The sequence below is a fragment of the Schistocerca serialis genome, chromosome 7 (genome assembly GCF_023864345.2).
Source record: "Schistocerca serialis cubense isolate TAMUIC-IGC-003099 chromosome 7, iqSchSeri2.2, whole genome shotgun sequence".
Classification (NCBI taxonomy): Eukaryota; Metazoa; Arthropoda; class Insecta; order Orthoptera; family Acrididae; genus Schistocerca; species Schistocerca serialis.
Genome location: NC_064644.1, coordinates 486,430,016 through 486,454,861, shown reverse-complemented (window position 1 = coordinate 486,454,861; position 24,846 = coordinate 486,430,016). Strand labels below are relative to the sequence as shown.

The following is a 24,846-nucleotide window of genomic DNA, read 5'->3' as shown; positions in this document are numbered from 1 at the left end:
ATACCAGACTTACTGTCGCCGGCCATGCTGCCCGAAAACCAGGAGTGGTGGCCTGGAGTGCCTTTCTTTCCATAGCGGGATCTCTTTGGTGGTCATCAGCGGCATCCTTACAGCACAGCGGTACGTCAACGGTATTCTACGCCTAGTTTGTTGCCCTTAATGCCAAGCCAAATCAGGCTTCCATATCAGTAAGATAATGCCCATCAGCAAACGCCGGTAGTTTCTACTCCTTCACTTCGTGTTTGTGTATCCCTACCTTGACCAGCAAAGTCGCCGGATCTCTTCCCATGTAAGAATGTTTGGAGAGTTGTGGACGGGGTCTCCAAACATTTCGGAGTTGGACAGAATTTGGCACAGTATCGCTCAGTAGGGAATACAACAACTGTGTCAATCAATGGCAAGCCGAATCGCTGCTTGCATAAGGGCCAGAGGTGAACAAACGCGTTACTGACTTCCTCAATTAGTGAATGTCTTCCCCTTGAATAAATTACCAAATTTTTCTGAAATTGTAATCATGTGATTTTCTGTGATTGTACATAAGAGAGTTGGCCGCATTCTATATTGATTGTGACAAAACAGTAAGCAAGATTTATTAATGGCAAGTATGTTACACAATCTGTAGTTTACGGGTTACATAAAGGTAATGTTTCTTAATCTTCTCCGATGTTACGTGGGCTGTGATGATACTTTCTCAGTCTGAGTGAGATGAGAACTGTGGTTGTTTTCCAGTTAAGAAAAGAATCCAAACAAATTCATAGATGTTCATTTCCTTTGCTCTTTTTGGTATGGATAATTTTCTTAGTGAAGGAAACTTGAAGCATGTGTATTCGCTCCAAAACTTCCAAAATAAAATGATGTAGTTGTGATACCGAAAGAAAATTATACATGACAGTTTCCTTTGATTCAAGTATTAAGTAACATGTGACAAAGTACGCAAAGAAATACAGTTATTCAGAAACAATACACTGGAAAACAAGCAAGGAACTGCTACTGCTATGTTTTCCAATTGGGTGCGCAAAGTCATATCTACCTCCACCAGTTATGTGCAGAACCTTTCAAAGTACCCATTCAAAGATATTGTGAGTGACGCGAAGTGCACGCTGATGGAGTAGCATTGAAGAGATCGATGAATACAATACACGGATACTGGGAATGTAGATTCAGAAGTTCTTTTACGTGTACAAGAGGAATATGTAATAGCAATAAGGAATGAGAAATATATACAGAATTGTTTGCTTAAAATGCTTGCTGGAGACTCGACTATTTTCTGGTTTTGATATGACCTGATTAATGTTTGATTTTTTGGTTTTAATGTGGAATTTCTTGTCTTATCTTTCTCTCTCTCTCTCTCTCTCTCTCTCTCTCTATCTCTCTCTCTCTCTCTCTCCCTCTCTCTCTCCTCCGGTCCATGTGGCAGAGCGGTTCTAGGCACTTCAGTTCGGAACCGCGCTGCTGCTACGGTCGCACATTCGAATCCTGCCTCGGGCATGGATGTGTGTGATGTCCTTAGGTTAGTTAGGTTTAAGTAGTTCTAAGTCTAGTGGACTGATGACGCCAGATGTTAAGTCCCATAGTGCTTAGAGCCATTTGAACCATTTTTTGTCTCTCTCCCTCTCTCTCTCTCTTTCTACTTGTGTTGTCATTGACGTTTAGCTACCTGAGATAATGTAATTCGTAGACAATTTTTGTCGTCTCTGTCGTTTCGTTACATGGTACTTAGGTATTTTATATTAACTTGTGGATGTATTGCTGACATTCCACTGCTAAATTCTAGTTCGTTAAGGAAGGGGATGAGAGCAGTAAAGTAGAGCTCATGATTGGCATATCACACGCCTCTGCAGACAAGCCTGTTGAGTGAGGAATCTGTTTTCGGCCTAGGTTTCAACTACTAGGAGCCTAATAATTCCATGTGTGCCCCTCATATATAGAATTCACTAACTATTAACAAAGAGTAGAAAATGACAGTGGTCAAGTCTCCTGCTGTACGACATTATGACAGCAGCTGATTGTGCGATATTTTGCTGAGTACAAGAACTTCTTTACACTTCCTTCGTTATTATTTTCGCTTCTACGCGGGAAAACCAGCGTAATAGTCGGTCCAGAAATTGATTAAAACGTTGTGTACGTCGTCCTTTTACCCGTCAGCAGTGCATGCCAGAGAGAAGCACCATAAATGACGTCTGGTTGGCTCTGAGCACTATGGGACTCAACTTCTGAGGTCATTAGTCCCATAGAACTTAGAACTAGTTAAACGCAACTAACCTAAGGACATCACACACATCCATGTCCGAGGCAGGATTCGAACCTGCGACCGTAGCGGTCTCGCGGTTCCAGCGCCTAGAACCTCACGGCCACTTCGGCCGGGATAAATGAGGTCTTCCCCGAAATTTCTGACAGGGTTTCGATGGCATTATCCTTCATATAGAGTGCCGCCTACGTTCGCTTCCGTGAGATTACGTGGCATCGAACTCTGATACGCCGACGGCGACGTTCTGGGACGGTAGCGACAGCACCGGTGCTGGCTGTGGCGGCAGCCGCGGCGGAGGCGGAGGTAGGTGCGACGCCGCGCTGGAAACCGCGGCGTTGAGGATCGCAGGCGGCGGCGTGCTGATGATGACGCTGGAGCTGCGCGACGGAGGCGGCTCCTCAGACAGGCGGCCGCCGTCCACTGCGACGGCGCCAGCGTGGCAGGCGACGTGGGAGCGCAGCTGGTGCTTCTGCGCGAAGCTGCAGCCGCAGTGCGCGCACACGTACGGCGGCAGGCCCGCGGGCGACCTCTCGTGTACCGGCAAGTGGCTGCGCTCCGGCGAACGCTTGCCGCTCTCCTGAGAAACAAGTCACGTTAAGGGACAGCCGTGTAGCGCGCGCAGCGTGTCACGTAATGTTTGGTATTGACCAAACGGCACTGCTACTCTTTGTTCGCTTATACGCTCTCTACAATGCCTATGTGTTTCACGAGATATCGTGATGGACTGCTGTGAAGAACAGCTGCAGGCTTTCTGCAGCTAGTCGCCACTAGCTCGTACTTGAAAAACTCATATTTTAAAGACTAACAGCTAGTGACAAATAGTTCATTATTATTGTTGTTGGTGTTGTGGTCTTCAGTCCAGAGACTGGTCTGATGCAGCTCTCCATGCTACTCTATCCTGTGCAAGCTTCTTCATCTCGCAGTGCCTACTGCAATCTACATCCTTCTGAATCTGTTTAGTGTATTCAAAAATGGTTAAAATGGCTCTGAGCACTATGGTACTTAACATTTGAGGTCATCAGTCACCTAGAACTTAGAACTACTTAAACCTAACTAACCTAAGGACTTCACACATATCAATGCCGGAGGCAGGATTCGAACCTGCGACCGTAGTGGTCGCGCGGTTCCATACTGTAGCGCCTAGAACCGCTCGGCCACACACCGGCCGGCTGTTTAGAGCATTCATCTCTTGGTCTCCCTCTACGATTTTTACCCTCCACGCTGCCCTCGAATACTAAATTTGTGATCCCTTGATGCCTTAGCTTATTCCCTACCAACCGATCCCTTTTTCTAGTCAAGTTGTGCCGCAAATTTCTCTTCTCTCCAATTCTATTCAATACCTCCTCATTAGTTATGTGATCTACCCAACTAACCTTCAGCATTCTTCTGTAGCACCACATTTCGAAAGCTTCTATTCTCTTCTTATCTAAACTATTTATTATCCACGTTTCGTTTCCGTACATCGCTACACTCCATACAAATACATTCACAAACCACTTCCTGACACTTAAATCTATAGTCCATGTTAACAAATTTCTCTTCTTCAGAAACGCTTTCCTTGCCATTGCCAGTCTACATTTTATATCCTCTCTACTTCGACCATCATCAGTTATTTTGCTCCCCAAATAGCAAAACTCATTTACTACTTTAAGCGTCTCATTTCCTAATCTAGTTCCCGTAGCATCACCCAATTTAATTCGAATACATTCGCTTATCCTCGTTTGGCTTTTGTTGATGTTCATCTTATATCCTCCTTTCAACACACTGTCCATTCCGTTCAGCTGCTCTTCCAGGTCCTTTGCTGTCTCTGATATAATTACAATGTCATCGACGAACCTCAAAGTTTTTATTTCTTCTCCATGGATTTTAATTCCTACTCCGAATTTTTCTTTTGTTTCCTTTACTTCTTGTTCAATATTCAACCCTCTCTCACTCCCTTCCCAACCACTGCTTCCCTTTCATGCCCCTCGACTCTTATAACTGCCGTCTGGTTTCTGTACAAATTGTAAATAGCCTTTCGCTCCCTGTATTTTATCCCTGCCACCTTCAGAATTTGAAGGAGAGTATTCCACTCAACGTTGTCAAAGGCTTTCTCTAAGTGTACAAATGCTAGAAACGTAGGTTTGCCTTTCCTTAATCTATTTCCTAAGATAAGTCATTGGGTCAATATTGCCTGACGTGTTCGAACATTCCTACGGAATCCAAACTGATCTTCCCCGAGGTCGGCGTCTACCAGTTTTTCCATTCGTCTGTAAAGAATTCGTTCTAGTATTATGCAGCCGTGGCTTATTAAACTGATAGTTCGGTGATTTTCACATCTGTCAACACCTGCTTTCTTTGGGATTGGAATTATTATATTCTTCTTGAAGACTGAGGGTATTTCGCCTGTCTCATACATCTTGCTCACTGGATGGTAGAGTTTTGTCAGGCCTGGCTCTCCCAATGCTGTCAGTAGTTCTAATGTAATTTGTCTACTCCCGGGGCTTTGTTTCGACTTAGGTCATTATTAGCAAACGATTTTCATCTGTAAGTAGGCTGTTTAGGTTTTTTTTATTGGTAACGCCACCTCTGTATGAAAATCACTGGCTGTGCTGTGTGCAGTCTGTGGCTGCTTTGCATTGTTGTAATACTCGCCATTGTAGTGTTAGGCAGCTGGCTGTGAACAGCGCGTAGCGTTGCGCAGTTGGAGGTGAGCCGCCAGCAGTGGTGGATGTGAAGAGAGAGATGGCGGAGATTTGTAATTTGTCATGAACTGCTATATTTATACATGATGATATCAAGGTAAATACATTGTTCGTTCTCTATTAATATCTTTCATTTGCTAACTATCCCTATCAGTAGTTAGTGCCTTCCATAGTTTGAATCTTTTATTTAGCTGGCAGTAGTTACGCTCGCTGTATTGCAGTAGCTTGAGCAGCGAAGATTTTTGTGAGGTAAGTGATTTGTGAAAGGTATAGTTTAATGTTAGTCAGGGCCATTCTTTTGTAGGGAATTTTGAAAGTCAGATTGCGTTGCGCTAACAAAATATTGTGTGTCAGGTTAAGCACAGTCTTGTATAATTGTTCAAAGGGGACGTTTCATATGTCGACCCTTAGCCGAGGATACCTCACTGGAATCTTCTGATTTTTTGTTGTAGTTTGTGTAATTAGTGTAGATTTTGTTTATTGCTAGCGCGTAATTGTAGAGAAAATCTCCTTTGTAGTTGCAGTCTTTCATTGTTGTACAGTAAAACAGTTATGGCATGCATGTAGATTTGCACCAAGTATTTCGCAGCTGCAATTAACTAGATATTATTTTCAGTGTTATGTTAATGTGTTCTCTTATTTTTGCTCTTCAAATTGTGCTTTTCTGTGTTGTCGTGTGAAATATTGTGACAATAATGGCGTGTGAAAAACGTAATACTAGGCTCCAAAGTAAACTGAGAAATGACAGTGAAAATGAAAGCAGTGTGTTAGCGCCACCGAGTAATGAATTAACTGATGTTCAAAGTAGTAATTTGGTAATTGTGCATAGGGAAATGGAGCGGGCTGCAAACAATAGTATAGACAGTGAAACAGGTAGTGAACAGGGAAGCATTATCGATCGATCGGTCGGCAACAGCTCGCCTCAGGAATCCGAAATGACAGGACACAATTTCGCAAATACTGTAGATTCAGGTTTTGGGTTATCACCGTTTTCTCAAATAAGTCAAGACGCATTTTCTGCTTGTCAAAATGTGAATGTTGCCGGTGCAAATGCACTGCCGAAAAGCGTAGAGAAACAGATTCCAGACACTAATACATTATTATTGCAATTAATGCAACAAATGGAACAAAATCAGAGACAAATGGGACAAAATCTTCAAAAGCTAGACACAATGGAACAAAATCAGAGACAAACACAGCAAAAGCTTCAAAAGTTAGACACCACACTTGAAAAAACACGTGAAGGTTTAACTACTGAGTTACATAACATTGAATCGAAATGTCAAAAAGTCTGTAATGACGTAAAAACACAAATTTGTGAGCATTTTCAACCTATTTTTTCGCGGCATGAAAATATATTACAGAAACACGAAGCAGCCATAAAAGAACTGCAAACCATTGTTCATGAAAATCACGACACCTTGCAAGCTAAAATTGACTCAGTTGCATCTACCGATTCGGTTACGCAACTTGCAAAAACTCACGAAAACTTAGAGGACACAGTAGATACTCTGAAACTTGGTTCAGAAAAACATACAGAGGAAATAATTTCACTATCGGATAAAGTAGCTGAACTTTCAGATCAGTTCACTAACTTATCTACAAAGGTAGATGATGATCTGAATGACACAAGACCCGTAGCCTTCACTGACACAGAAGAGTATGAACAAATCAGAAAATTCAAACAAAATCAGAATCAAATTAATACACAACACCAAAGAGAAATCCGGGAAGTACAAGATCAGCTGACACAGGTAATACAAGAATTACGTATTTCAGAGGACACTCGCGCTCCAACACGGGAAGAGGGACTTAGAAACACGGAAAAGCCGCAACATAATAACACAGGGCATTTCGGAAGTTATGAAAGAAATTGGCAATGTGCATCGAATTTTGAAATGGAACGGCCGACACGACCTAACAATGACCGATATGCGACTCGCCGACATGACGATTTTGACTATAAGCTGTTCATTACTACACGTAAATTCAAAACATTTAAGAATTCTGGCAACGACATTCATCCACAAGCATGGCTCCATCAATTCTCTCATTGTTTTCCTCCCAACTGGTCGTTGGAACACAGATTAGAATTTATGTGTGGCTACTTAGAGAATGAACCAGCTGTAAGAATGCGATCGGTCATTCACGATTGCCACAGTGAAGGAGAATTTTACCATGCCTTCCTCTCAGCATATTGGTCTCAAGCTACACAAGACCGTGTAAAACATGGCATCATAATGATGAAACATTTCGAACAATCTGAATTCTCCAGTCTTGTGAAATATTTTGAAGACATGTTGCACAAGAATCAGTATCTTTCAGACCCATACAGCCCCTCAGAACTCATCCGCATTTGCTTAATCAAACTGCCTGAACATTTACGACATATTATTTTGGCAGGACGTTGCAAAGACGACATTGAAGCTTTTCAGGGACTGTTACAAGAACTGGAAAGTGACACTGACAATCGCGGAACGCAGGAGCACAACAATTACAGGTCACATCCATCACAATTCCGTGACGACAGAAACAATAACCGGACACGACTGGTCTATTCTCACAACACAAATCGTGACCAAAACAGACACCACCCGTATGACAACCACTGGCAGAGTAATAATAGCTACAGGGAAAGATCACCTCTCCGTGGTAATGACTATCACAGAGACAATAAGAGAAACAGACAATATGGGAACCAAAATAAATACTATCAAGGGAGACAGAATAACTTTAGACGCAACGGATCAGCACGCAGTTACGATTCAAGGAGAAATTCTCCACCATGTGACCGACAAGAAAGAAACTATGGAATCTACCGACATGACGACAGACGATATATTCGTAACGACAGACCTGAATTGTATCAGAACTGGCGGGATTCAAACAGAGCAGGGCACTTTCGACAACGTGAATTTGTAGAAGCTAGGTCTCCTAATCCCAATAACGGCGCGCGCCAACAAAGAGACAGACAATGACTCGCACAGCAGGCAGCCGCGTGCGCCCGCTGGCTCAGGGAAAAATAACAAAGACGCTAGCCTTGAGAAAAGATTTAGCATTCTTTACCAATGTAAACAACATGATAATTGCTTTGAAGTTGAAAGTCTGCGTACTAGGAAGAGTAAAGGATTGCACCACACTTCACATGTAAAACCGCTTACTGAGAGATAATCTGCTTTTTAACTTTGTCTTTGCCATAAAATTTTTCGCTTCACATTACTAATATGCTTTGTCAGACTTAGAATCTGTTAACATACAACAATGTTTGAAGTTAAATATCCAATCCAGAACCAAGAGAACTTATTTAAACAGAAATGACGAATGCATTGTTATAGTGAACAGACGTCACAGTGTCATTGTGTGTGTACATTCTTGCTTGTTTGTTGCACGATTACGTAACGATTATAAGGCTCACATACTTAGAACATTTACCAGTACTGCTAATGAGATTTTAATGCAACATTTTGGTTTATTTGAAAATACATTCTGAATTTAAAGTGCTTTCTGAGAGATACCAGATGACACAGAGGTTAGTTTATGTGACAGCTACACGAGTTTTATCACGACGCTACTAATGAGTGAAAATTTACAATGTTGCTTTTGCAGTGTTTCTGTTTTATATCTGCACAGTTTTCTGAATTCTTCTGGAAAGAAAAACATGTTTTAGTAGTAACTTTTGTAGTATAGCTACAATGAGACTGCCTTTTCCATAGCACAACAATACGTTACAGTACAGTACTTTCTTCATCACGGCAATAAGCGTAATAACTAAGACATTTATACGCAAAGCATTTCACTTTTGTGTATTATGAGGTAAGTACATTGACTTCTGCAGAACTTAGCTTTCGGAGGACGATAACTACGACACTTCCACACAGATTATGTTGCAACAAGACGCACATTTAGCGCTACAGGACACGTATTTGAGTCATTAATTTTGTACTTAAAACATTTATTTTTAAAGATTTTTGAATTACAAAGAAAGTTTTCCTTGATACATTTCATTCCATTGCTGTAATCTGTAACACCTGAGGGTATAATTACATTAATCCTCAGGGGGGTACACGCCTACTTTGTGTACCATGTGTTTGGCAACCACAAGGAACCCTAGCTAATATGGTATTTGCTTATACAACTTTACACATCGGTACCATATTTCTCTAACACACAAATTACACAGCTATCTGATCATTTAACTGAGAGATAAACATTTTTTTTCTACATCAGTGACACATGTTTACGCAATTTCACAGTTGGGTAACTTCACACTTATGAAATTGTATTTTTTCTGTACTTTGTGAAATGCTCATATTTTTCGGACCCATTGTGATACTATGAGAGCTTTGAATGATGTATTTGGTATGAGATCATGATTTTTAAAGTACGTTTGAGGTAGATGACACTATTGAAATGAGCAGAGAATTTTTTTTTACGTTTTGAAATTATTGGAGGAAGTTACGACGATTTTGAGATTTGACTGAAGTGTTATGATGTTATTATTACGACGACGATGTGTACTATGCTGTTGAGGTATGTTTATGATAAATAAGCTGATGCTAAATGAGGAATCTGATTATGCTATGTAGTTATTATGATGAAATATTGAAGACGTGTTGATGAATATGAATATGTATATGTGTAATAAGGTAAGGAATAAGGAGTAGGGGTTAGGGACTCTGATTTATGAAAAGGTTGTTGGAAACCAAGAATCGTACTTTAAGAGTTATGAAATGTGTGTGTATATGCATGAATATATTACAATGCAGACGAAAATTTTTTGACACTGTTATATCAATGGCATTTTGTTTCTACAGATTTGCAACGCTAATTCTTGACCTGTGAAATATTTCTATGTGAGACTGTCACTGTAGCGGAAACTGCTGTCGTAAATATTTCCGTACGAAAGTTAAGTGACCACCTGCACGTAATGCGTTGTGGCGCCCAGCTGGGCCAGCCACCCGGAGAAAAAGCCATTAGGTGGAGAAAAAAAAAAAAAAAAAGGCCATGAACCTCGCTTCTGACATTCCTTTGTAGAAAACATCGCAAATACGACACGCTAATAATAACTTGGAAATATTCGTACATCTGCACACCTGATTATGACAAGTGTCTTTCTCCGAGAGTTGAATGCTACTGACTTACGAAATGCCACATAGCTATTGAATGATGTTTTTATGCTTTGGTTTGCGTAATTGCTTATTTCATTTGATATCTGGTTTCCAGCTGTGTTGCAGCATTGCTTTTATAAAATGAAATGCATTTGCTAATGTGAACACTTTCTGTCAACAGATCTATTAAATAATTATTTTATGATCCACATTCTTTAAAAAAGGAGCACTTGGAAAGGAAAGAACAATAAGAAGGAACTAGTACCAGTAACTGCATCTATAATTTTCTTTTCAAGTACTTGGTAATTTCTTTTGTAGAATAATTTGTGGTGCACCACTTTAATTACATAGACATTAAGATGTGAATATACATTTCCCTTATCTGCATTGTTATCTTTAGTGTATTATTTTTTCTGCTTTAGCTATGTCATGTTTAGGTAGAAGTTATTTAATTTTCTGCTGCTGTTTGCCAGGCATAGTGCTACTGAACTTTAATTTGTGTTACTCTGCTAAGCCAGAGTTATTTTTTTGTTGCTGCACATTGGCTCATATTAGTTGTAATGTTACATTGCTTGGTAATTTAGATTTACTGTAGCTTGCTTTGCAATTTTCCAATTTTTTGGTCATTGCTGTTTGTGTTACTTATTTTGTGCTGCTGCATTGCCTCGTCCCTTAGTTTAGCATCTGAGCTCAGTAGATTTAAGTTAGCTTAAGAGGGGGTAGCCTCTAAGAGAATGAGTTGCGATGAATTGGAAGAAATGCATTGAGAAAACAGGTTTAGGTAGGATTTTCTTGGAAATAAATGTTGAGGTGAGAAATGTGTGAACATATAAATACGGAAAGCATGCTTAGATAGAATTTTTTTGGTGGAAACAAAGGATGAAATAAGAGGAAAGATATATGAAGTTTTGGGTTGGACTGCAGTACCAAATGTTACACTGAAAACGAACCCTGTCCTTTCCCATTGGTGTTATCCCACTATGTGTTTGTGTACCCTTGTGTATTTGTTTTCTTCCTGTCTCTGTGTAGTTTCATAGAATTTTTTCTTCTTTTAATATTAAGCTACATTCACTATGATGAGGAATACTGTTATCCTCGAATATAATTGGCATTAATAATATGTTATTTACTTTGTAAAGATAATAGACATTATTAATTCTGTTCTGTCTAATGCTCACATGTGAAGGTGATGTTTCAAAAGTTCTTGTGATCTTTATGTATTTACTTATGTCATAATTCCTGTAACACTGATGTATATGTCTATTTCTATTCTTTTGTAAAGCCTGTACTACAAATGTTATCTGTATTGTTATGTTTTTAATGATGTATTTTGTATTTTGTTATTGTATTCTTATGTTATAAAATTGTAATTGTCACCAGTTCATGATATTATTAACTTGTTAGTTACATTTCACTGCACACGTTTCTGTTGGTCATAGTATATGGACAATATGTGAGAAGTTGGGACTGTTAGTGTTTGCACGTGTGTTAATAACTCAGCAAGGGACTGGATAACAGCATTGCTGGTTCTAAGGACAATTCCAAAAACTTTGTGAGTGCACAAGTGGTGGTTTATGGACTTGCTATGTTCTCCGCAAGACTCTTCGATGGTGAATGTGCACCTGCACAATCGCAACAGATGGCTGCTGGACATCTCTACAAGGACTACAGTGGGTCTGCACCTCTGGTGGCCCACCAATACCATTATCTCTACAAGGACTACAGTGGGTCTACATCTTTGATGATCCATCAATACCATTATTTCTACAAGGACTGCAGTGGGTCTGCACCTCTGGTGGCCCACCAATACCACAATCTCTACCAGGACTACAGTGGGTCTGCTCTGTGATGACCTACCTACCAATATTCTTCCAAACTACGACTGACTCTGCTGTGGGTTTGCTCTGTTGTGGCCCATTATCTGTCAGCATGTCAAGAGTCAGCACTGTCTTTCCGTTGGAAGGACAACGCTACTTCTTCAAGACTGCATGGAAATCCACTACTTCCATGTGCATTTTCTTTTACTGCTCAGACTTTGAGAAAAACACTGCTATTCTACTGTTATGTACGATTAGGACTGTCTTTATGGACTGTGAGAAAATTTTAGCTTTTGACCAACATTGTATCAATAAGTGTGTGCATTTGATATCTTTGTTATTGTAATTATGAAAAATTTTTTTCAAATCTGTATTGGCCACTGCCCAATCCAATTTGTAAAAATTTTTGTGGGGAGCATGGGGGCTAGCTATTGAATGATGTTTTTATGCTTTGGTTTGCGTAATTGCTTATTTCATTTGATATCTGGTTTCCAGCTGTGTTGCAGCATTGCTTCTATAAAATAAAATGCATTTGCTAATGTGAACACTTTCTGTCAACAGATCTATTAAATAATTATTTTATGACCCACATTCTTCGATAAAGGAGCTCTTGGAAAGGAAAGAACAATAAGAAGGAACTAGTAACAGTAACTGCATACATAATATTCTTTTCAAGTACATGGTAATATTTTTTTTACAATAAGTTGTTGTGGTGCACCACTTTAATTACATAGACATTAAGATGTGAATATACACTTCCCTTATCTGCATTGTTGTTTTTACTGTAATATCTTTTCTGCTTGAGCTATGTCATGTTTAGATATAAGCTGCTATTTGCCAGGCATAGTGCTACTGAACTTTAATTTGTGTTACTCTGCTAAGCCAGATTTATTTTTTTGTTGCTGTACATTGGCTCATATTAGTTGTAATGTTGAATTGCTTGGTAATTTAGATTTACTGTAGCTTGCTTTGCGATTTTCCATTTTTTTTATTGCTGTTTATATTAATTGTTTTATGTGATGCTGCATTGCCTCGTCCCTTAGTTTAATATCTGAGCTCAGTAGATTTAAGTTAGCTTAAGAAGGGGTAGACTATATAAGAGAATGAGTTGCGATGAATTGGAAGAAATGCATTGAGAAAACAGGTTTAGGTAGGATTTTCTTGGAAATAAATGTTGAGGTAAGTAATGTGTGAACATATAAATACAGAAAGCATGCTTAGATAGAATTTTTTTGGTGGAAACAAAGGACGAAATAAGAGGAAAGATATATGAAGTTTTGGGTTGGACTGCAGTACCAAATGTTACACTGCAAACGAACCCTGTCCTTTCCTATTGGTGTTATCCCACTATGTGTTTGTGTACCCTTGAGTATTTGTTTTCTTCCTGTCTCTGTGTAATTTCATAGAATTTTTTCTTCTTTTAATATTAAGCTACATTCACTATGATGAGGAATACTGTTATCCTCAAATATAATTGGCATTAATAATATGTTATTTACTTTGTAAAGATGTTAGACATAATTCCGTTCTGTTTAATGCTCATGTGTGAAGTTGATGTTTCGAAAGTTATTCTGATCTTTTATGTATGTACTCATGTCATAATTCCTGTAACACTGATGTATATGTTATATCGACTCTTTTGTAAAGCCTGTAATACAATTGTTATCAATATTGCTACATTCTTTAATGATGTATTTTGTACCTTTGTTATTGTATTCTTATGTTATAAAATTGTACTTGTCACCAGTTCATGATATTATTAACTTGTTAGTTATATTTCGCTGCACACGTTTCTGTTGGTCATAGTATATGGACAATATGTGAGACGTAGGGACTGTTAGTGTTTGCACGTGTGTTACTAATTCAGCAAGGGACTGGATAACAGCATTGCTGGTTCTAAGGACATTTCAAACAAATTTTTTTGTGAGTGGACATGTGGTGGTTTATGGACTTGCCATATTCTCCACAAGACTCTTCGAGAGTGATTGTGCACCTGCACAGTCGCAACAGATGGCTGCTGGCCGTCTCTACAAGGACTACAGTGGGTCTGCACCTTCGATGGCCCACCAATACCGTAATCTCTACATGGACTACAGTGGGTCTACATCTTTGATGGCCCAGCAATACCATTATTTCTACAAGGACTGCAGTGGGTCTGCACCTCTGGTGGCCCACCAATACCGTAATCTCTACCAGGACTACAGTGGGTCTGTTCTGTGATGACCTACCTACCAATATTCTTCCAAAGTACGACTGACTCTGCTGTGGGTTTGCTCTGTTGTGGCCCATTATCTGTCAGCATGTTGCTATTCTCCTGTTATGTACGATTAGGACTGTCTTTATGGACTGTGAGAAATTTTTAGCTTTTGACCAACAATGTATCAATAAGTGTGTGCATTTTATATCTTTGTTACTGTAATTGTGAAAAATTTTTGTCAAATCTGTATTGGCCAGTGCCCAACACCATTTGTAAAAATTTTTTGTGGGGAGCATGGGGGCTATGTAAGTAGGCTGTTTATGTTTTCTTTATGTAAGTAGGCTGTTTAGGTTCTTATGTAAGTAGGCTGTTTAGGATTTCTTATTGGTAACGCCACCTCTGTATGAAAATCACTGGCTGTGCTGTGTGCAGTCTGTGGCTGCTTTGCATTGTTGTAATACTCGCCATTGTAGTGTTAGGCAGCTGGCTGTGAACAGCGCGTAGCGTTGCGCAGTTGGAGGTGAGCTGCCAGCAGTGGTGGATGTGGGGAGAGAGATGGCGGAGTTTTGAAATTTGTCATGAACTGCTATATTTATATATGATGATATCAAGGTAAATACATTGTTTGCTCTCTATTAATATCTTTCATTTGCTAACTATCCCTATCAGTAGTTAGTGCCTTCAGTAGTTTGAATCTTTTATTTAGCAGGCAGTAGTGGCGCTCGCTGTATTGCAGTAGCTTGAGCAGCGAAGATTTTTGTGAGGTAAGTGATTTGTGAAAGGTATAGTTTAATGTTAGTCAGGGCCATTCTTTTGTAGGGAATTTTGAAAGTCAGATTGCGTTGCGCTAAAAACATTGTGTGTCAGTATAAGCACAGTCATATATAAATTGTTCAAAGGGGAAGTTTCATATGTATGTACGATTAGGACTGTCTTTATGGACTGTGAGAAAATTTGAGTTTTTGACCAACGTTGTATCAATAAGTGTGTGCATTTGATATCTTTGTTATTGTAATTGTGAAAAAAATTTTAACAAATATGTATTGGCCAATGCCCAAAAAAATTTGTAAAATTTTTTTGTGGGGAGCATGGGGGCTATGTAAGTAGGCTGTTTAGGTTTTTTTTATTGGTAACGCCACCTCTGTATGAAAATCACTGGCTGTGCTGTGTGCAGTCTGTGGCTGCTTTGCATTGTTGTAATACTCGCCATTGTAGTGTTAGGCAGCTGGCTGTGAACAGCGCGTAGCGTTGCGCAGTTGGAGGTGAGCCGCCAGCAGTGGTGGATGTGGGGAGAGAGATGGCGGAGATTTGTAATTTGTCATGAACTGCTATATTTATACATGATGATATCAAGGTAAATACATTGTTCGTTCTCTATTAATATCTTTCATTTGCTAACTATCCCTATCAGTAGTTAGTGCCTTCCATAGTTTGAATCTTTTATTTAGCTGGCAGTAGTTACGCTCGCTGTATTGCAGTAGCTTGAGCAGCGAAGATTTTTGTGAGGTAAGTGATTTGTGAAAGGTATAGTTTAATGTTAGTCAGGGCCATTCTTTTGTAGGGAATTTTGAAAGTCAGATTGCGTTGCGCTAACAAAATATTGTGTGTCAGGTTAAGCACAGTCTTGTATAATTGTTCAAAGGGGACGTTTCACATCTAGAGATCATCATCGGGTGTCACTGATAACCCCTTCGTCACCCATTACAATCGAGTTTCATTTCTGCACGTGGGGCTACTCTACATATTTAGATAGAGCAATATGTATCTAAAGGATGTCTACTGGTAAAGGTGAAACCCGACTGCAATAGCAGACGGGCCGGCCGGAGTGGCCGAGCGGTTCTAGGCGCTACAGTGTGGAACCGTGCGTCCGCTACGATCGCAGGTTCGAATCCTGCCTCGGGCATGGATGAGTGTGACGTCCTTAGGTTAGTTAGGTTTAAGTAGTTCAAGGTTATAGCGGACTGAAGACCTTAGGAGTTAAGTCCCATGGTGCTCAGAGCCATTTGAACCATTTAATAGCAGAGGAAGATTAATTGTGGTGCTTGATCTGAAGATGTTGTAAATAGATAATCATTCATCAGTAACTATTAGTGCTTGAAATTTGTTGTTTGTGATAACCAAAATTCTCTTAGAGAGAAACCGTTGAGGGGGAACTGCCTAAATCCAATATTAGGCCTAAATCTCCTGTACAAACTACCTAATTAAAAGTATCAGGACATTAATATGCCGTGTGTCCACCGTTTGCCTTTACGACCGTTTGCGCTCTACTTAGGACTCTTTCAATGAGGTACCTGAATGTGCCTGATGAAACACCTTACTATTCTCTCCCAAGAGCCGCACCCAGGGAAGGCTGGATGTCGTGGAGGGGTGGGGGGGAGTTGGGAGTTGGAGGAAGTCTATGGTGAAGTTGACGTCCTAACCTATCTCAAGACGTATGCCTTTGGGTTCAGATCGGGAAGCTGAACAGGACACTCCATTTCAGAACTGCCCACCTATCATTGTGTGATAGATGCTGCACTGTGCCATGGTCTATTGTCATGGTGATACAATCATCATCTTCGAATTGCTCCAGTACACAAGGCTGACAGAGCGAGGTCGCTCAGTGGTTCGCACAGTGGACTCACATTCGGGAGGATGACGGTTCAAACCCGTTTCCAGCCATCCTGATTCAGGTTTTCCCTGATTTCCCCAAATCGCTTCAGGCAAATGCCGAGATGGTCCTTTGCAAGGGCATAGCCGATTTCCTTCCCGATCCTTCCATCACCCGATGGGACCGATGACTTCGCTGTTTGCTCCTCTCCACCAAATCAACCGGCCCACCAACACAATGCTTTAAAATGTGTTCAGATTCTTCAGAATAAAGCGTTTTCTTAAGCGCAATAGGGGGAGCACACAATAACCACCGATAAGTGTCCATACACTAACTGTGGACACAACATATGATGGGCAGATAACGCTCTCCAGGCATTCACCAAATCCAAACCCTCCCATAAAATTACCACAGGATATAGCGTGATCTATCACTTCAAATTGTTCGTTTCTTGTCATCCACCACAAACGTCGCTTAGAAGTGTCTACAGAAACGTATGGCTGATAGGAAGCTATTCGACCATCGTACCCATTCTTTTTTACCCTCTACGCTCCGCCACTGTGCTAGCCGGACTGATACTATAGCTTTAGAACTCACAAATGAATTCCACCGTTGATTTCATGTGATTATTTACAACCACCCTCTGCAGTACTCGACGGTCCCTGTGACCAGTACATGTGGTCTGCCTGGTTTTGCTTTAGCATTCTCTGTTCCTTCACGGTTCAACTTCACAATTACATCGCCGAAAGTCGCTTTCAGTAGACCTGAAAGGTAGAAATGTCCTTGATGGATTTGTTACTTAGGTGACATCGAATGACCAGTCCACGTTCGAAATCATTGAGCTATTCTGATGGACCCATTCTGCTGTTAATACTTATGTGCTGACACCGCAGTACTCTCAGCGTCCTTTTGCAATAGCTAGTGGCCCATTTCGTATTGCATACGGGTGACCGGATACTTTTGATCGGACAGTGTATGCTACCGTACGAAGAAGTAGTCAGGTAGAGCTGTCCTTAAACCGAGCATTGAACACGTTCCTCTTCTTACAGAATCTCTTCTAAGCAACATTTACTGAAAGAAGCTACAGCGGTTTTGGTTAGCTAAATTTACCTCTAACCTATGGCAACGAGGAAGAAATAACTATAACGAGCCGAACTCTCCTTGAGTGATAAGTTTATTATATCGTAACCTGTCTGAGGCCTAAACACAAAGATTGCAGTAAACATATCTTGTTACAACTTGTTTATTTGAAACAGATGCTGCAGACAGGGTCTGATCACAGTATTTGAATAATGATAAGAAAACTAGCGGCTGTATTTCAATCCACAGCGTTTATTCTTTTTAAAACATGCTATCATTTTCGACGCCAAATGGTGTCATCTTCAGATCCCAAGCATAACTTCCCATTCACAATAGTTTTCGTGTGCAATAAACAGCATCGTACGCAGGGAGCCAAAATTCATTGAGTTCCGTACCTCCGGTGGCAGTAACAAGCCCAGCATGGTTAGACAACCTGAAGATGATACCATTTGGTGTCGAAACTGGTAGCATGTGTTGACAAGAAGAAGCGATGTGGATTCATATACAGCGGCTGGTTAAAAATACTTCGCGTCCGGCAGCAGTTGCCGGCAGTTGTGGCCGAGCGCTTCTAGACGCTTCAGTCTGGAACCTCTCGACCGCTACGGTAGCAGGTTCGAATCCTGCCTCGGGCAGGTTTGTTAGGTTTAAGCAAGTCTAAGTTCTAGAGGACTGATGACCTCAGATGTTAAGTCCCATAGTGCTCAGAGCCATTTGATTTGAACCACCAGTAGTCTCACTTTCCTCGTTGTAACAAATGAAAAAGCGATAAATGACAGAAAGAAATCCTAAGATGATAGTCTAGGGATGATAAATCTGCCATTCGATGGAAGGGTGGCTGGTCTCAGTGCTATGTCACTGGAGTCGCATCATCAATGAACTAATTTGTCTGTGATAGTTTCATAAATACGTATTCTCGATATTTGTAAAATTTCTACAACAACCCTATGAAGGCGTTTAAACAGCTAACTCTCGGTACCTGTTATCGAAGCTGCACTTTAAGTCAAACTTCTTACACAACAGTGGGATCTGGTGAATTGTGGCACATTATACGGAGGAAATGACAATCACTCCAACTGTAAAGAGATATACATATTTTCTAAAATTTTAATTAGATTTACATTTCTTGTTATGTATACAAACCTCGCACACGGATCACCGAAGTAGTTGACACATTTGTATTAGAGTGGAGGAGTGGGTATAATAGCGCTTTCTCATCAGTCGCTAAACTGTATTTTGCTCTGTTTTGTTATTATTCCTAATACTTTCTTGCGAATTTCGGTCATGTACAGTACGTTTCAATTTTATAATTTATGACCATCGGTGCTAGGCCTGCTTGCATTATAAAACGAATTTTCAAAATAAAATGGGTGAACTGTAAAAAAAAGGAAACATTACGGTTAATCAAATATTCCTGACTATTATACCGTGGTCGGATGCATTTCACATTAAAACTCAACGTTTCGTCCTCATCTGCGGAAGACATTTTCAAGGCGGATCCTAGCTTCTTTGAGTGTCCACACCATCGATCGATACTGACTGAGGCAAAATTCCGTTGACGCTTGCTCCTGCGCAGTGGCGTGACATCACGTGATTTGAATACCAGCACGCAATCGGTCGTTATCGGCTACTTTCATCAGCTGTTGGAATCACCCCATGGTGTAAGACCTGTACACATCATCTTCAGCACTGGGACACAGATGTCATTCAGTTTCACGACCTCCTCCTTTTCACTGAAGTGCCTGGGGTATCTGACAATCTCTAAGGCCTCTTTGTACAGCCTTACATATCCGCTTGTGTCTGCTAGTACTTGAGTCCTATCAGAATGAATGCGGTGGCTTCCTGGCTGCAGAGCATGTTCGGCAACCGCTTACCTGTCAGTCTCCCAGCTTCTACAATTGCTCTTGCGCTGTTATAATCATTTTTTGACCGATCTTCTTTGTAGCACCCACGTGCACTTCCAAACAAATACATAAAATCCTTTTAATTTCTGCTTTGTGCAACGGTCTGCGAGCATCCTTGGCCAATTTTTGGTGATCACACAGGAAGTTATCGGATTTCGTATAGTTATGGAGACGTGTATGTGGATTCTACAAAAAGAACGGTGAAAGGGCGAATAAAAGAGCGCAAGTGCAATTGTAGAAGGGAGGAGATTAACGATCAGCTGTTGCGGAAAATATCATGCAGTCAAGAGACCATCACATTCATTTTAGTAGGAGTCAAGTACTGGCAGCTACAAGCAGATACCATAAAAGGCTATGCAGAGAGGCCATAGAGATTTTTATGCACCACAGAAATATCAAGAGAAATGAGGGGGGTCCGAAAGTGAATGACATCTGGATCCAAGTGCTGAAGGAGATGTGTACTAGTCTTCCACCATATCCGTAACAGCGGATAATGTTAACCGACAACCGCCGATTGCGCTCGGGTAGTCAAAGTATATGACGTCATGCTACTGCTCGGCAGAACACGTTAATGGAATTTCGTTGCGGTCACTAGCGAGCCACAGTGTGAATTGGACACTCAAAGAAGCTACTATCTTCCATGAGATGCACCCCGCTCATGGGGACGAAATGTTGGGCTTTAACGTGAAATTCTTCCGACCACGTCATTATAACCCGGAAGATTAGGAATTAGGAACATTACTAAATACAAGCATAAATCCACCACCATTCAGTGCTAAGTAAGGAAACCTCAAAAGATACCTTAAACCTCCCATTCCTGTCCTTTTTCTGCTCAATGTGATTAGATCTTATATAATGTTTAATTACGTCATTAACTTTGTTTTGTAAATTGTACAGTCGTTGCCTCACTGAACGTGGTTCCCATGGATTGTTTCGAAGACGCTTCATAAGTTCAGCCTGCGTCGAACATCAGATGTGTGACCAAAAAGATGCCACTTTGCTGACTGCGATGTTTACTGTGATTCAAAGAGTTTACAGTGCCACTTATTAATTGAGATTAGTGACATTATGAACTCAGCGTTATATACTGTCGCCAGATTGTGTAGGATTCAACTTTTACTACTCTTTCTAGTATGTTTATTGTCGTCACCGGATATCCGTATTTGTTGTTCGTAATCTCAATAAATGGAACCATCTTGCATGCAAAATGTTTTTTTGCCAAATGTGGATGCGGCCCTTTGTGTTACACACAACACGAATCTTGGTACGATTCCGTGAGTCCTCCTTTTTCACCTGCACCTACTGTTATTTTTTAGTTTCAGAATAATTGTGTTTCTTAACATTCAGATGTGGTCGCTTAAAGTCAATCATTGGTCCATGTGAACTCGTAAGTATCTAGTGATACAATTCCCATTTCTTTTCCCGTTTCCTCGTCGAATTATCGCCCCGTTTCGTTTCAGCTTCATACTCGTACATAACGTTTCCTTAACACCATGGTTCATTGGCTCAGTTGTGGAGTGTCCTGCGCTCTCATTTCTGCTGAGACTATGACCAATAGCTAGTGTTCATGGCTGTGGTATTATAACATGTGCAGTCTTCGCCGTATGTTCTGGAGTGATTGCCTTGATTGATCCAAAAAGATGTATCATGCATAGAAATCTGTTAGTATCCTTGGTGAATTTTCCCAGTCAGTTTGTGGGTGTCTGTCCGCATCACATTAGATTTGCTATATTTACCACTTTTCTGATTTCTGTTATTTTCATTGCTAGACTTTGACTTTCTAAATGGTTCAAATGGCTCGGATCACTATGAGACTTAACTTCTGAGGTCATCAGTCCCCTAGAACTTAGAACTATTTAAACCTAACTAAGTACAGCACACACATCCATGTCCGAGGCAGGATTCGAACCTGCGACCGTAGCGGTCGCGCGGTTCCAAACTGTAGCGCCTAGAACCGCTCGGCCTCCCCGGCCGGCTTGACTTTCTAAACCCAATATAGCGCATGTTAAGTCTGTGGAGTTGGCTACGAAGCTGTCGTTGCAAATGAGTCTCCTCTGTTACTAGCAAATAAATTGGTCAGTATGTTTTTGGAGCTGTCGATTCTTACCCAAATGTTTGTAAATATTGTTAAATGCAGTTTCTTGTAATTCATCTGTTATTTTGGAGGAAACAAGCACTTTTCTCTCTTATAGTAGTTCACCCAATGCTTGTTTGGGGTATGAGGACTATTTGTGTCACAATATCCAGTAACTTTGGTGAATGAACACCGTCAAAGCAATTACCTATCTTTGTTTTTTTTTTGGTTGGTCAATCAGTGGATTTCATCGGTTAGAAGTTCATTCAATAGAAATGCGCTCCTTCCCCTTCATGTAGTGGCACTGTTGATATGCTTCAACGTCGACGACGGTTTCCATTTTTTCCTAACGTCTTTCAATGTTTTGTGCGTTGTTGCAACGATTGGCTCTGTTTATCTTCTGCAGTAGATAGTCATATTCAATGTTTGCTGTCTCTCACTCACAGAACTGTTTGTACACAATAAATAAGTTTACATTTCCCTAAGTGTACGCAATGGCAACAAAACTCTACTATACGAGGGGCGTTCAGAAAGTAAGCTCCGATCGGTCGCGAAATGGAAACGACTATGAAAATCCGATAAAGCTTTGCACAGATGTGTTGGGTAGTGTCTCTAGTATAACCCCAGTTAGCATCACGTCGCTCTTCTCATTTCTGAGCTCGCAGTGAGTGCGTAAAGATGTCTAGAAAATAGTGTCTGCCGCCAAGTACGAGGGCCTGGTGAGAAATTTCGCCTGAAGCTATGCAGCTAACATTACATAACCGTCGTGCTGTTTCGTCTTCACGACAATTCTCAGCCGCATTCTGCAGGGGCAATGAAGATGCTCCTGCATCGTTTTCAAATGGAAATGTTAGATTACCCACAATACAGTCCGCAACTGTCTCCCCCTGAGTTTCATCTCTGGTCACATGAACCGCTGTCTTTGAAGACAACATTTTGACACAGACAACGAGGTGTAGGCCAGCGTGGAGAATTGGCGGAAAGCACTGGCGGCTGCCTTCTATGATGAGGCTATTGAAAAGTTGGTACAACGCTATGACAAAGTCTAAGTCAGAACGGCGACTACGTAGAGAAGTAGCTGAAAGGTGTAGCTAATTGTTACAAGTAAAACATTTCTGATGTTCACTGTGGTTTCAATATGGCAATCAATCGGAGCTTACTTTCTGAACAGGCCTCGTATTTCTATTCCGTCCCTTATCTTTTGATCTCGTTGGTCAAAATTCACACAAATTGCGGTAATTGCGTTTCAGATGAGGTAATGTGTGTGTTTGTATGTCTGTGTGAGAGAAGGATACACATACACACACACACACACACACACACACACACACACACACAGAGAGAGAGAGAGAGAGAGAGAGAGAGAGAGAGAGAGAGAGAGTCGAAGTATACCTTAAAGCATTAAAAGAAGAAAGTGATGTGTGTACCAGACAGGCGGGAGTCTGCTCTTCGGTGTGGTTCTCCATGTGCTGCCTGAGCAGCGCCTTGCGGTAGAAGGTCTCGCCACAGACGGTGCAGCGGTGCGGCCGCTCTCCGGTGTGTGTACGCACGTGCGTGTTGTAGGCGACGCGCTGGTTGAACCGCCTCCCGCACTCGGTACAGGCGTACTCGCGCTGGTCGCGGTGGATCTTCATGTGGGAGCTCAGGTAGCCCCGGTCGCTGAACACTTTGGCACACACCGGACACGATGCCTCGAACTCTCTCGAACCGGAGTGTAGCGACAGGTGGTAGCGGTAGTTACGGCGTTGGCTGAACCGCTTCCCGCACTGTGCGCACATGTGTGGCTTTTCTCCTGTGTGCGTACGCGAGTGAAGCTGTTGGCAGGCAGAAGATTCACATTAAACAACGTCAGGTCGAAAGCAGTAAAAACAGGGTTATTAGTTAAGGGTCTTCTCATTTTTGAACCATCAAGAGTTCCAGATGAAATAAAATTCACTACCCTAGTTTCCAGTCTACATTCACGTTCCATCTTCCTATGTGCTGCGCAGTTTGCACAATAAAGTATTATTTCTCAGCAGCTCACGGTGTTTCTTAGTTAACCATTTTCAGATAATTACAAACTTTGAGAAACCACGTCCTCAAAATAAATGACATTGATACTTAAAAAGGTAACATGGTTCAAATAGCCTGAATATTTTTATGGTCCAAACAGTAAGCTAATTTCAATCATTAGTCATTTTCAAACAGTTCTCAATAGCCTCTAGCTTCACATCACATTTCAAAAAATAGTCACTACATATGTAAAGACACACGTAGCTCTCAGGTGCATGTGTAGCACAAGTACAATCCAGTTGCGCACTAGATTACATATTTTCGTAGCGAAACGGCCATGTTTTCTTTCTCAAAACATTATTCTCCGATTATACTATCGTTTGCATCAAAGCAATTTCGCCAGACAACTGTAGGAAAATGAAGACTGGGCAGTATTTCTGTTAGCTATGTATAATGACGGATCTCCTTGAATGAACCTTTTACTTCGATTAAATTCAACACACATAGCATCGTAAGGTCAAGGATTCGGCTAGTGCCCATTTGCCAAATTATTGGTAAACCTCTGGAGTCTGCCACACAATTTAAATATGTATTAGTAATACGACGTAGAAATATAATATGGTATGCACTTGTAAAGTCATCAGCGTGGAAGGCGAATGGATGACTAGTTTGATGAGGACATTCTGAGAAAATCTGTTAGATCTGTGAAGTAGAAAGCATACAAGGTACTGTCGTAATTAATCCTGAAATCCTACTCGAAAAATGGCGGAAACCAACATGCAGACGTAAGAGCACATATAAAATGAACTTAGATACAACCATCCAGGATCGTTAAGGACCGAACATGCCATATGAAAGTACAACAGAGACGTTCATTTAAGTGCTAACCTTTGGAATAAAGTCAACGTCGGTCATATGTAATCTGATTATTAGGTGTAGAGCGCTGGTGCTAAGACTGTGCAATAATTTGGCATCGTATATCACGCATACAGATAAGAAAGAATACGTCACGTAGTGAGGTATGTACAGACACTTTCTACTCACTTAATACGAAAGTCAATTGTTGCAAGGAGCTACCAATAATGGTACAAAGAAGTCTCCGTCATATACTCAACAGTGGCTTACAGACTTTCTATGTAGATACAGCTATCAGGT

At 40.9% G+C, this 24,846-nt stretch overlaps 1 protein-coding gene across 1 annotated transcript in view; it reads right to left on the bottom strand.

Annotated features, from left to right (window-relative positions):
* Positions 1-2,453: 2,453 nt before the first annotated feature.
* Positions 2,454-24,846, bottom strand: part of LOC126413165 (gastrula zinc finger protein XlCGF8.2DB-like) — a 75,070-nt gene continuing 52,677 nt past the window's right edge. The window contains exons 2-3 of the mRNA XM_050083060.1: positions 23,127-23,513; positions 2,454-2,825 (exon numbers count right to left, since the gene is read on the bottom strand). Of these exons, the coding sequence (XP_049939017.1) occupies positions 2,454-2,825; positions 23,127-23,513 (759 nt within the window). The remainder of the gene's footprint in view (positions 2,826-23,126; positions 23,514-24,846) is intronic.